At 37.9% G+C, this 12,232-nt stretch overlaps 1 protein-coding gene across 3 annotated transcripts in view; it reads right to left on the reverse strand.

The window, feature by feature from the left end:
- The window catches only part of BICC1 (BicC family RNA binding protein 1), a 271,995-nt gene that overhangs the window by 173,845 nt on the left and 85,918 nt on the right, over positions 1-12,232 (reverse strand). For all 3 annotated transcript variants that reach the window (XM_059170215.1, XM_059170214.1, XM_059170216.1), the window contains exon 2: positions 5,267-5,313. In XM_059170215.1, coding sequence (XP_059026198.1) covers positions 5,267-5,313 — 47 coding nt within the window. The remainder of the gene's footprint in view (positions 1-5,266; positions 5,314-12,232) is intronic.

Here is a 12,232-nt window from a genome sequence, read left to right on the forward strand (position 1 = left end):
CATTCCTGATCACTTTTGCTTAAAATTAGAATCAACACTTTAATGCTGCATAACCTTCTCCACACATCTTCAGAACTGTGACACCAAATACTCTTCACTGTATATACACCTTTTTGTAATGTTTGAATTGCGAACCATGTGAATACATTACCTATTAAAACAAACACCAAGATTAAAACTTTAAAATATCTTAATTTTACTTACACAGAATTTAAAATGTTTAAGCATAAAGTCTTAGTGCTAGAGAAAGTATATCCTAGGCTATAGTTAATTGAATTCATTTTTAAATAATTAAACCAAAATTTATTTCTATTACCAGAGGAATATCTATTCAACACATACAAAAAAATGACCCATGGAAAAAGCAGAAGCAATTCTATAATTTCTGCTTTGGCCCCTGCTCCAATAAAAAGATTAAAGAAGTCCCTAAGATTAACTAAAACACTCATTTTGTGGTGCATAGGGAAACAAATACTCCTTCCACAATTTTCCTCAGTTGGTAACATTTGCTACTTTTCAGTCTTAAAATGACGAAAGTAATCTGTTTGCCTTAAAAGGATGAGTTTGAGGGTACTAAAAATGCAGCGCAGTTTCCAATACAATACAGTTTCCAAACTGACATTTTTTTTATAAACCATCCCTGCATTAAAAATGTGTGATGTGTACTTTGGGAAGAAATAATGTATATAACCCGATGCAATGGAAAACCTAGCTTTCATCAGTTCTGATGCTGACCTGATTTTGTCTTCTTCAGCCATTGAGATTCAGGATTCCTAAATAAAGCACTGTGCTTTGATGAGTCACATTCATAGCACAATTGCTATACTCATCCCCATCTAATATATTGTAACACATTTTCCCTCCAATGGGGCCATAGTCATCTCACAAGAAAAAAAAGAACTGATTAAAAGGAAACAGGACAGACAGTGAGTAAGCCATGAACAACTGCCCAAAGAACTGTAAAAATCCTGGCAGATCATTTCCATGTGTTTCAGTTAAAGTTGACATGAGAGGTGGACAGCGAGCTAGAGAGAAATGATAAAGTTGTATCCCTTCCCTCCTTTTTGTAAGTATAGTTACAGCCAAAGAATAAAAAGTACAATTACTGGAGATCTTGCAAAGCATTCATACAGAAAAACATTTGGAATATACCCAATGTAAACAGTCTGATTTATAATTCTACCAGCCAATCAGAGAATATTTAAAAAGCACTTTATATGCATTTTTAATAAACACAAACAAAAAAGGCTAAGAGTATATAAATAGTTCTTTTTCAAAGATGGGATGACAGATTACATTTTTTTCTTCTGCATTAATTATATATTTGTTCTAGACAATTTAGAAATGACTTGTTATAAGTAAAAAGAATAAATTTAATATAAACGCCTAGGCGGTTAAAATGTGTAGATTAAAGTATGATAAATAACATTTACAGTTTGAGGAAAATTTTCTAATTATACTGAATTTTCCTAAAGAATGATTTCCTCCATTAAGAAATGTTTATAGGTTGAATAGTGTCCCACAAAAATGCCTATGTTGAAATCCTAATTCCCAGTACCTCAGATTATGACCTTATTTGGAAACAGGGTCACGGCAGATGTAATCAGTAAGATGAGATCACTGGGGTAAGCCCTAATCCAATATAACCAGTGTCCTTACAAAAAGAGAAAATTTGGAGAGAGAGAGAGAGACACACACACACACACAAGGAGAATGCCTGTGAAGACAAAGACAGTGATGGGGAGGACACTTCTACAAGCCAAGGAACACCAAAGATGCTAAGCAAACCACCAAAAGCTTAGAGACAGGAGTGGCACAGGTTCTCCTTCATGGTCAGCTGTGAGGAACCACCCCTGTTGACATCTTGTTCTTGGACTCCGACTTCCAGAACTGTGAGACAGTCAATTTCTGTGGCCACCCAGTCTGCGATACACTGTTTCAGCAGCCCTAAAACTAACACAAAAGGTTCCCAAGCATACCACAGGAAGACCTTACGCTCGACTACACCCATTTTTCAGAACTATCTGCCTTTTGGTAGACAGTGCTTGCAAAAATCAATCCTCCTCCATATGCTCCTCCTCCTCCCTCCCCATGATGACAGTTTGGTAAGCCTACGTAACTAAGTTTTCTCCAGCTGGATATAAGACATGACATATGCCTCCAGGTCTAGGCCTAAGACTGGGGATACTCTTCTTCTTTCTTACCAGCTCCCATTTACACATGGTGCTCACCCAAACCAACCACAAAGAGGAGGTCCATTCCTTAAGGAGTAGCAGAGCTACTTCTTAGATGGAATCGGGGTCTTTAACTGATAGCATAGGACAGAGCCACCCACCAACGGGGAATATTCTCCTTATAATGTTACAAAAAAGGAAAACAAATAACTGTTCTTTAACCCACCAAATCATTGAGTTTCTCTGCTATAACAGGTTAGTCTTTTGCTCTAATAGAGTACCAGGGGAAATAAAACTTTGCAAATACATGTGATAAAACAGTATGTAGAAACCAGGTAAATCTCTGAAACAATAAATGTGACTCTATAGGAGAAGTTCCAGTGTAAACTGAACAATCACTGCTCCGAATCTGAAACAATGTATTTGATGACCTTAGTAGTTTTAAGTTACAATTCAAACTCTTCTGCAAATCTACCAAATCAAATTCTTAAAGATTTCTTATTCTTGAAGATTTTTTCTTTTAATTTGAAAAATTTTTGTGAGAATAATTAAATTTAGTAAAGCATATGATTTTATATACATTTTAATCATACAAAAATTAACATATAAAAGCCTCACACTCCTTCTCCAATCTCCTCTCTAGGGAAAGCCAGTACAAAGCTTAGATGTTATAAAACAATAAGGGTGATCAAATTTTAAAGTCAACTCAAGAGAGATTTTAATTTTGGTTTGAGATACACACCAAGAATCAAAACCAGAACATATTCTAATAATGACCATATACAGCCTTCATATCTGCCTAACTCTGAGAAAAGAAAATTATTTTCTCATTTCTTATTCATAAATACTTCCCAAATGTCATTATCTGAAACTGGAATATGTGTGAAACTAGAAGTCAGCTCCTGGAGAACAATTCAATACTTCTCCATTACTTCATTCTACTGTAGATGAACCATAATGTCTACTCCTGTCTGGTCAAAACACTGAAAATTACTCTTTTAGAATTTGGAATGTTTGCCTTTTATTAAGTCACAGGTTTCTTTTCCAGGGTGACTATCCAAAATCTGCATGGACATTTATCAGGAAGACATTCTACTGAACTAAAGAAGAAAATAAAGAAATGAAAACTATTCCCATTTAGTTATTTAGGGACTTCATTAACCTGTGACCAGGAATGGAATCTATGATTCCAATGTATGGTTTGCTGGACGCACACATGTTCCTGGATTCAAACATGTGTTTCTATTTAAACGGCTGGAATGTATATATGGCTCCACAAAGGGTGATAAATATTAGCAAATCTTCTAAGAATGAAGGTCCTTTATGACCACATACACCATGTTTTGATTCAGTTTTTCAAATGTCTCAGTCAAACAAAGCTGAACAATCTGCTTTTTCCATCTGTCCACAAGCTAAAAAACAATGAATAAAATCCTTCCACAGATCACATCTATCTGTCCCTTCACAGCCAACCCAAAGCAGATCTGTGATTTCTGTTATTTGTCTTCTCCTTTCCTCCCTCATGGCAAGCTTTCCTGAGGTACAGGAAGAGGCTTCTGAAATGCCCAGGTAATGATAAGTCAGATATTAACCATTATCAGATAATGCCAAGTAAGGGGTTTCAGGTAAGTACAGAAACTTCAACAGGAGCCTAAAGAGAGGATAGAAAACTCTGGTCAGACACATTCTATTTGGCCAGCATAGCATTCTAAAATTTTTTAAATTTAAGTCCCTTTAGGAAAGCCCCCCAATACATATAAGATATTTCATAAGATATTATATCTCACCATGAACTATGAACCCCACGGATGTCATGTGTGCAAGCCAAATGTCACAGGAATTCTTCCAACCCTGTTTAGCTTTCTTACATTGTTTCTTTGCCCAGAGTGCCCTCCCAGCCCACCCAAGCCTACTCTTCAATTAACTACTACTCCTAAGTACTCAAGAAGTTCTTTCTTATCTCCTAGAGCCCCAGTCAAGTGCTTAACCCTCTCTAGCACCAGACTCTCCTGCTATCTCTACAACTTTACTGCCAAACAGCAGACTAATTTCTTCAGGGCAAGGACTATGCCTTGCTCATTTTAGTCTCTCTAGCGTGTGGAATACAGCAGGTGGTAAATACTTTCAGAATGAAGAAATGGCAATATTGGCTGAAAATATTTGCTTCCATATTCTTGGCAAAGAATGAAGAAAATGTTGAAGCTAACAAAAGAGAAAAAAATGTAGATTACACAGAACAAAAAATAAAGAGGCTGTAAAGGCTATATCTGGTTACACACAGGTGATTTCCAAAGGCTTATGACCTTCTACAGCATTATTTAACCTCATCTATAGTTGCTGCTTTATTTCACTCCAGAATATCTGTGTATTTGTTGTTATACACATGCTTTCTGGATCCCAACAACAAAGACACAAATATAAGAAATCCAAATAAATGAAAAAAGAACATGAACTTGAGTCAATCTCTTTGAAAGGATAGGCATCTTCCCTATACAAAACTCTTACTTTAAAATAGAGCTGACTAGGAATAATCAATTGCTAATCATAGTTCTCACCTCCATTTTTCAATCAGGTCCACTCCCAGTTCCCTTTGCTAAATATGACTAGCAAGACTGGCTTCAGTGAAGTTCAGAACTCCCAGAGGACAGTCAGGACACACTGGACACCATCACCAATAGTGAGCAAGCATGTCTAAAGGTTCATCTTTCACTGATTATTATTACCCCACCCATGGTCGTGCTTACCGGAAATGAGGAAAGCTGTGAAGGATTCCTCTCCACGTGCCAGGTCAAGTATGTATATGGGGAAAGAAGCAACAGAGGTAGCCGTGAAAGACAACCAGCACAGCATACCTGGCAGCCTTCACTGCCTCTTTGCCTCATTAGAGTTGCTCAGGAGGACCAAGAAGTTAGAACGGTTACTTCCCAAACAACATCTCATCCTTTCTTTGCCCTGAGCATCTCCAGCTGTCTCATCAAAACCTATTTGCCTTCATACGGAAGGGGAGCTTTCATGGGCCTTGAGTGTAACCATTGAGACACACTGACTTCTCCTGAATTATCACTAAGAGGCAGGAGTACAAAGCAACTTACCTTCTGAAAAAAGTCTTCCCCACTTTTGCCTTTTCCTTCAGCAGCAGCTGTAAATAAAAACGTATACATTTAAAATAGTTTCTTTTTTTTCTGGCCTTTGTATTCAAAAGCCTCTCAAGTATCAACTATGAGAATAACAGAGCAATAAGTGAGATGCCATTCTTGCTCTCCCAAAGCTCAGTGCCTCCCTGAACAGGCCTCATCTGGTGCAAAGTCACAAACAAAAACAAAAACAAACATACTAATTCAATCAAATATACAACTTCAGATAATTTCACAAATTTTTTTTTTTTGTCTGAAAGACCCAGGTCTCTTTTCACACACAGATGAAAGTAATCGCATCCTTAATTAAGGAATGACATGAGCAAATGCAACTACCAATATAATAAACTATAGTGCTCTAAGCACTTCCTATCTGCAACCAATCCCAGGCATGAGGTTGCCTTTTCAATGGGTGGTTCATCCCACAAGGCCTTATACTCTTAGCTATTTGTTCTACACTTTCAATGACTATATAATCAACTTGGGTTTCAGCTGCCATCATACTTTAATTCACTCCTTAATTCACATTTATAAGAAAGAGACAAAACATCATGAGGATGAAATGGTAATAGAGAAGGTCACACACAACAATAAAACTTCATGTGAGATTAATTTAAAAGTCATTACCTTTGAATAATTGTTCTTATTTCTAAATGGCAGACTATAAATATAGGAGAAAACCAGGTCTCTACATTCAAAAGTCTTATAAGTCTGTGAACCTTCTTTTTAATATGTGGAGAGGAGTAAGCAATTTGACTAAAAGAAGAGAGGAGACAAAGAACCAATAGCTTCTTACTTGCAAAAGCCTCGGACTGCATTGGGGGACTCAGTTGATTAAGCACCTGACTCTTAATTTTGGCTCAAGTCATAATATTAGAGTCATGAGATCAAGCTCTGTGTTGGGCTCTGCGCTGGGTGTGGAACCTGCTTAAGATCCTCTCTCTCACTCCTACTTTCCCCTCCTCCTCCCGGACACCCATCCCCAACTCATGCTCTCTCTTAAAAAGAAAAAAAGGAAAGCAAACACCATACAGGTTTCAAACTCAGGTGCAGGGTGGAACAGTGGTTAACCGGAGAAGCACCCCTTGGATAAGACAAGGAAATGAGCTGGAGCAAGAACTCCTAGACAATGAAATCTAGAAGCCATGGTACCCCAAACACCTGCTGGTCAATACTGATGAGGAGCACTGTGTGTACATGCATATACATATACATGTGTGTATGTGTGTCCAGGACACTTACTAAAATTATTAAAGACTCTTGAGTGTCAATTATACCTCAATTTGAAAAAATTAATGATGACCCAAGAAATGTGGCAGGTCATTCTGTTAGGTAGAAGACTCAAAACTCAAAGAAATTCCCTCAAAGAAATAGCAAGTATTAATATTAAATTTTTTAGCCAGCTTTAATTTCATAGTTAAATATAAGACACCTTCTATAATCTTGTAAAAATATGTATTTTTGTCAACAGGTCATGATCTCAGGGTCCTGGGATCAAGCCCCATGTCAGCTCCCGGCTCAGTAGGGAGTCTGCTTCTCCCTCCCCTCATGCTCTCTCTCACTCATTCTCTCTCTCAAATAAATAAATAAAATCTTTAAAAAAGAAGAGAAAAGAAAAGAAATGAAGAGCTAAAAAGAAAAAAAAATTTTTAACTCTATGCTAAGGGCAGGCTTAAACAACAGCCTCTCAAAGATGTTCAGGCCCTAATTCCTGGAAAGTATGAATATCTTACTTTATGTGGCAAAAGGAATTTTGCAGTGTGATTAAATTAAAGCTGTTGAGCTTGGGAGACAATCCTGAATTACCCAGGTGGGCGCAATGTCATCACAAGGTCCTTGTAAGAGGGAAGTGGGAAGGTCAGAATCCAAGAAGGTGATGTGACAATAGAAGCAGAAGGAGAGCAGGACACATAACAAATAAAGGAGAGGTCAATGGAGAAAGATATTAGAGATGCTACGCTGCTGGCTTTGAAGATGGACAAAGGGGGCCACAAGCTTAAGAAGAGAGGTAGCCTCTAGAAGCTGGGAAAGGCAAGGAAATGGGTTCTCCCCTGGAGCCTCTGAAGGGAGGATGACCCGCCAACACATTGATATATGCCAGTGAAATCCATTTCAGACTTTGCAACACTGGAACTACACAAATAAATTTATGTTGTATACCATTATGCTTATAATTTGTTACAGCAACAAAAAAACATAACAAAAAATGCAAAAAACCCTAATACATAAACCCTAATACATAATGCCAATACCATTTAATTTTACTTTCTGTACAAATACCAAATCTCCAACAGCATGAACTGAGAACAGAAACTGAGCAAACACATGTGAGCATTTCAATCACACACTTCCACAAATAGGTTTCCTGGAAGTTAACACTACCAATTATGATTTTCACTCTCTAATTTGGAAATATGTTAATATTAAAACTTTAAAAAAAGAAAAAAGGAAGGGCGACTGGGTGACTCAGTCAGGTAAACATCCAGATCTTGATCTCAGCTCAGGTCTTGATCTTGGGGTCATGAATTCAGACCCTACATTGGGGTCCACACTGGGCATGGAGACTACTTAAAAAATAAAAATAATTTCTCTTTCTTCTGTCTTGCTGTTGGTGTAGAGAAATGCAACTGATTTCTGCGCATTGATTTTATATCCTGACACTTTACTGAATTCCTGTATAAGTTCTAGCAGTTTTGGAGTGGAGTCTTTCGGGTTTTCCACATATAGTATCATATCATCTGCGAAGAGTGATAATTTGACTTCTTCTTTGCCGATTTGGATGCCTTTAATTTCCTTTTGTTGTCTGATTGCTGAGGCTAGGACTTCTAGTACTATGTTGAATAGCAGTGGTGATAATGGACATCCCTGCCGTGTTCATGACCTTAGCGGAAAAGCTTTCAGTTTTTCTCCATTGAGAATGATATTTGCAGTGGGTTTTTCATAGATGGCTTTGATGATATTGAGGTATGTGCCCTCTATCCCTACACTTTGAAGAGTTTTGATCAGGAAGGGATGCTGTACTTTGTCAAATGCTTTTTCAGCATCTATTGAGAGTATCATATGGTTCTTGTTCTTTCTTTTATTGATGTGTCGTATCACATTGACTGATTTGTGGATGTTGAACCAACCTTGCAGCCCTGGAATAAATCCCACTTGGTTGTGGTGAATAATCCTTTTAATGTACTGTTGAATCCTATTGGCTAGTATTTTGTTGAGTATTTTCGCATCTGTGTTCATCAAGGATATTGGTCTATAGCTCTCTTTTTTGATGGGATCCTTGTCTGGTTTGGGGATCAAGGTGATGCTGGCCTCATAAAATGAGTTTGGAAGTTTTCCTTCCATTTCTATTTTTTGGAACAGTTTCAGGAGAATAGGAATTAGTTCTTTAAATGTTTGGTAGAATTCCCCCAGGAAGCCGTCTGGCCCTGGGCTTTTGTTTGTTTGGAGATTTTTAATGACTGTTTCAATCTCTTTACTGGTTATGGGTCTATTCAGGCTTTCTACTTCTTCCTGGTTCAGTTGTGGTAGTTTATATGTTTCTAGGAATGCATCCATTTCTTCCAGATTGTCAAATTTCTTGGCGTAGAGTTGCTCATAGTATGTTCTTATAATAGTTTGTATTTCTTTGGTGTTAGTTGTGATCTCTCCTCTTTCATTCATGATTTTATTTATTTGGGTCCTTACTCTTTTCTTTTTGATAAGTCGGGCCAGGGGTTTATCAATTTTATTAATTCTTTCAAAGAACCAGCTCCTAGATTCGTTGATTTGCTCTATTGTCTTTTTGGTTTCTATTTCATTGATTTCTGCTCTGATCTTTATAATTTCTCTTCTCCTGCTTGGCTTAGGGTTTCTTTCTTGTTCTTTCTCCAGCTCCTATAGATGTAGGGTTAGGTTGTGTACCTGAGACCTTTCTTGTTTCTTGAGAAAGGCTTGTACCGCTATATATTTTCCTCTCAGGAAAGTGTCAAGATATAAAATCAATGCAGAGAAATCAGTTGCATTTCTCTACACCAACAGCAAGACAGAAGAAAGAGAAATTAAGGAGTCAATCCCATTTACAATTGCACCCAAAACCATAAGATACCTAGGAATAAGCCTAACCAAAGAGGCAAAGGATCTATACTCAGAAAACTATAAAGTATTCATGAAAGAAATTGAGGAAGACACAAAGAAATGGAAAAATGTTCCATGCTCCTGGATTGGAAGAATAAATATTGTGAAAATGTCTATGCTACCTAAAGCAATCTACACATTTAATGCAATTCCTATCAAAGTACCATCCATCTTTTTCAAAGAAATGGAACAAATAATTCTAAAATTTATATGGAACCAGAAAAGACCTCGAATAGCCAAAGGGATATTGAAAAAGAAAGCCAACGTTGGTGGCATCACAATTCCGGACTTCAAGCTCTATTACAAAGCTGTCATCATCAAGACAGCATGGTACTGGCACAAAAACAGACACATAGATCAATGGAACAGAATAGAGAGCCCAGAAATAGACCCTCAACTCTATGGTCAACTAATCTTCGACAAAGCAGGAAAGAATGTCCAATGGAAAAAAGACAGCCTCTTCAATAAATGGTGCTGGGAAAATTGGACAGCCACATGCAGAAAAATGAAATTGGACCATTTCCTTACACCACACACAAAAATAGACTCAAAATGGATGAAGGACCTCAATGTGCGAAAGGAATTGATCAAAATCCTTGAGGAGAACACAGGCAGCAACCTCTTCGACCTCAGCCGCAGCAACATCTTCCTAGGAACAACGCCAAAGGCAAGGGAAGCAAGGGAAAAAATGAACTATTGGGATTTCATCAAGATCAAAAGCTTTTGCACAGCAAAGGAAACAGTTAACAAAATCAGAAGACAACTGACAGAATGGGAGAAGATATTTGCAAACGACTTATCAGATAAAGGACTAGTGTCCAGAATCTATAAAGAACTTAGCAAACTCAACACCCAGAGAACAAATAATCCAATCAAGAAATGGGCAGAGGACATGAACAGACATTTCTGCAAAGAAGACATCCAGATGGCCAACAGACACATGAAAAAGTGCTCCATATCACTGGGCATCAGGGAAATACAAATCAAAACCACAATGCGATATCACCTCACACCAGTCAGAATGGCTAAAATAAACAAGTCAGGAAATGACAGATGCTGGCGAGGATGCGGAGAAAGGGAAGCCCTCTTACATTGTTGGTGGGAATGCAAGCTGGTGCAGCCACTCTGGAAAACAGCATGGAGGTTCCTCAAAATGTTGAAAATAGAACTGCCCTATGACCCAGCAATTGCACTATTGGGTATTTACCCTAAAGATACAAACGTAGTGATCCAAAGGGGCACGTGCACCCGAATGTTTATAGCAGCAATGTCCACAATAGCCTAACTATGGAAAGAACCTAGATGTCCATCAACAGATGAATGGATCAAGAAGATGTGGTATATATACACAGTGGAATACTATGCAGCCATCAAAAGAAATGAAATCTTGCCATTTGCAACAACATGGATGGAACTAGACCGTATCATGCTTAGCGAAATAAGTCAAGCAGAGAAAGACAACTATCATATGATCTCCCTGATATGAGGAAGTGGTGATGCAACATGGGGGCTTAAGTGGGTAGGAGAAGAATCAATGAAACAAGATGGGATTGGGAGGGAGACAAACCATAAGTGACTCTTAATCTCACAAAACAAACTGAGGGTTGCTGGTGGGAGGGGGTTTGGGAGAAGGGGGTGGGATTATGGACACTGGGGAAGGTATGTGCTTTGGTGAGTGCTGTGAAGTGTGTAAACCTGGTGATTCACAGACCTGTACCCCTGGGATAAAAATATATGTTTATAAAAAATTAAAAATTAAAAATTAAAAAAAAATAAAAAATAAAAATAAAAATAAAAACAAATTTTTAAAAAGTTTTTAAAAAGAGCCCCTAGGTGGCTCAGTGGGTTAAGCCTCTGCCCTCAGCTCAGGTCATGTTCTCAGGGTCCTAGGATCCAGCTCCTCACTGGGAATTTCTGCTCAGCAGGGAGCCTGCTTCCTCCTCTCTCTCTGCCGGCCTCTCTGCCTACTTGTGATCTCTCTCTGTCAAATAAACAAATAAAATCTTTAAAAAAAATTTTTAAAAACGATAAAAAGCAAATTTGACCAAAACAAAAACAAAAATAAAAACAAAACAAAACAACAACAACAACAAAACCAAAGCTTATACTTTCTAAATAAACTGGAAAATGTGGATGATCCTACCTAGAGGGGCTACCTAGGCAAGACAAAAGGCCTAGTACCCAAACCTAATAAGTGCATTGGGGGCATTTCAGCTTGGCCCTCTCTTAGGCTTTCTCTTTATCTCTAAAGCAAAAAACACTTTGAAGTGTCCCTACTTAATGACAAAATCACTTGGTGATCAAAATTGCATAGTGTGGCACAAAGATCTGATAAAATTCTAGTGACATTGAGGAAACACTTCTTTGAAAAGAAACTTTGGAGTCCTTTTTCATGTGTCTGTTGGCCATCTGGATGTCTTCTTTGCAGAAATGTCTGCTCATGTCCTCTGCCCATTTCTTGATTGGATTATTTGTTCTCTGGGTGTTGAGTTTGCTAAGTTCTTTATAGATTCTGGACACTAGTCCTTTATCTGATAAGTCGTTTGCAAATATCTTCTCCCATTCTGTCAGTTGTCTTTTGATTTTGTTAACTGTTTCCTTTGCTGTGCAAAAGCTTTTGATCTTGATGAAGTCCCAATAGTTCATTTTTTCCCTTGCTTCCCTTGCCTTTGGCGTTGTTCCAAGGAAGATGTTGCTGCGGTAGAGGTCGAAGAGGTAAGTGCTCCATATCACTCGGCATCAGGGAAATACAGATCAAAACCACAATGAGATATCACCTCACACCAGTCAGAATGGCTAAAATAAACAAGT

This window comes from Mustela lutreola, chromosome 4, assembly GCF_030435805.1.
Source record: "Mustela lutreola isolate mMusLut2 chromosome 4, mMusLut2.pri, whole genome shotgun sequence".
Taxonomy (NCBI): Eukaryota; Metazoa; Chordata; class Mammalia; order Carnivora; family Mustelidae; genus Mustela; species Mustela lutreola.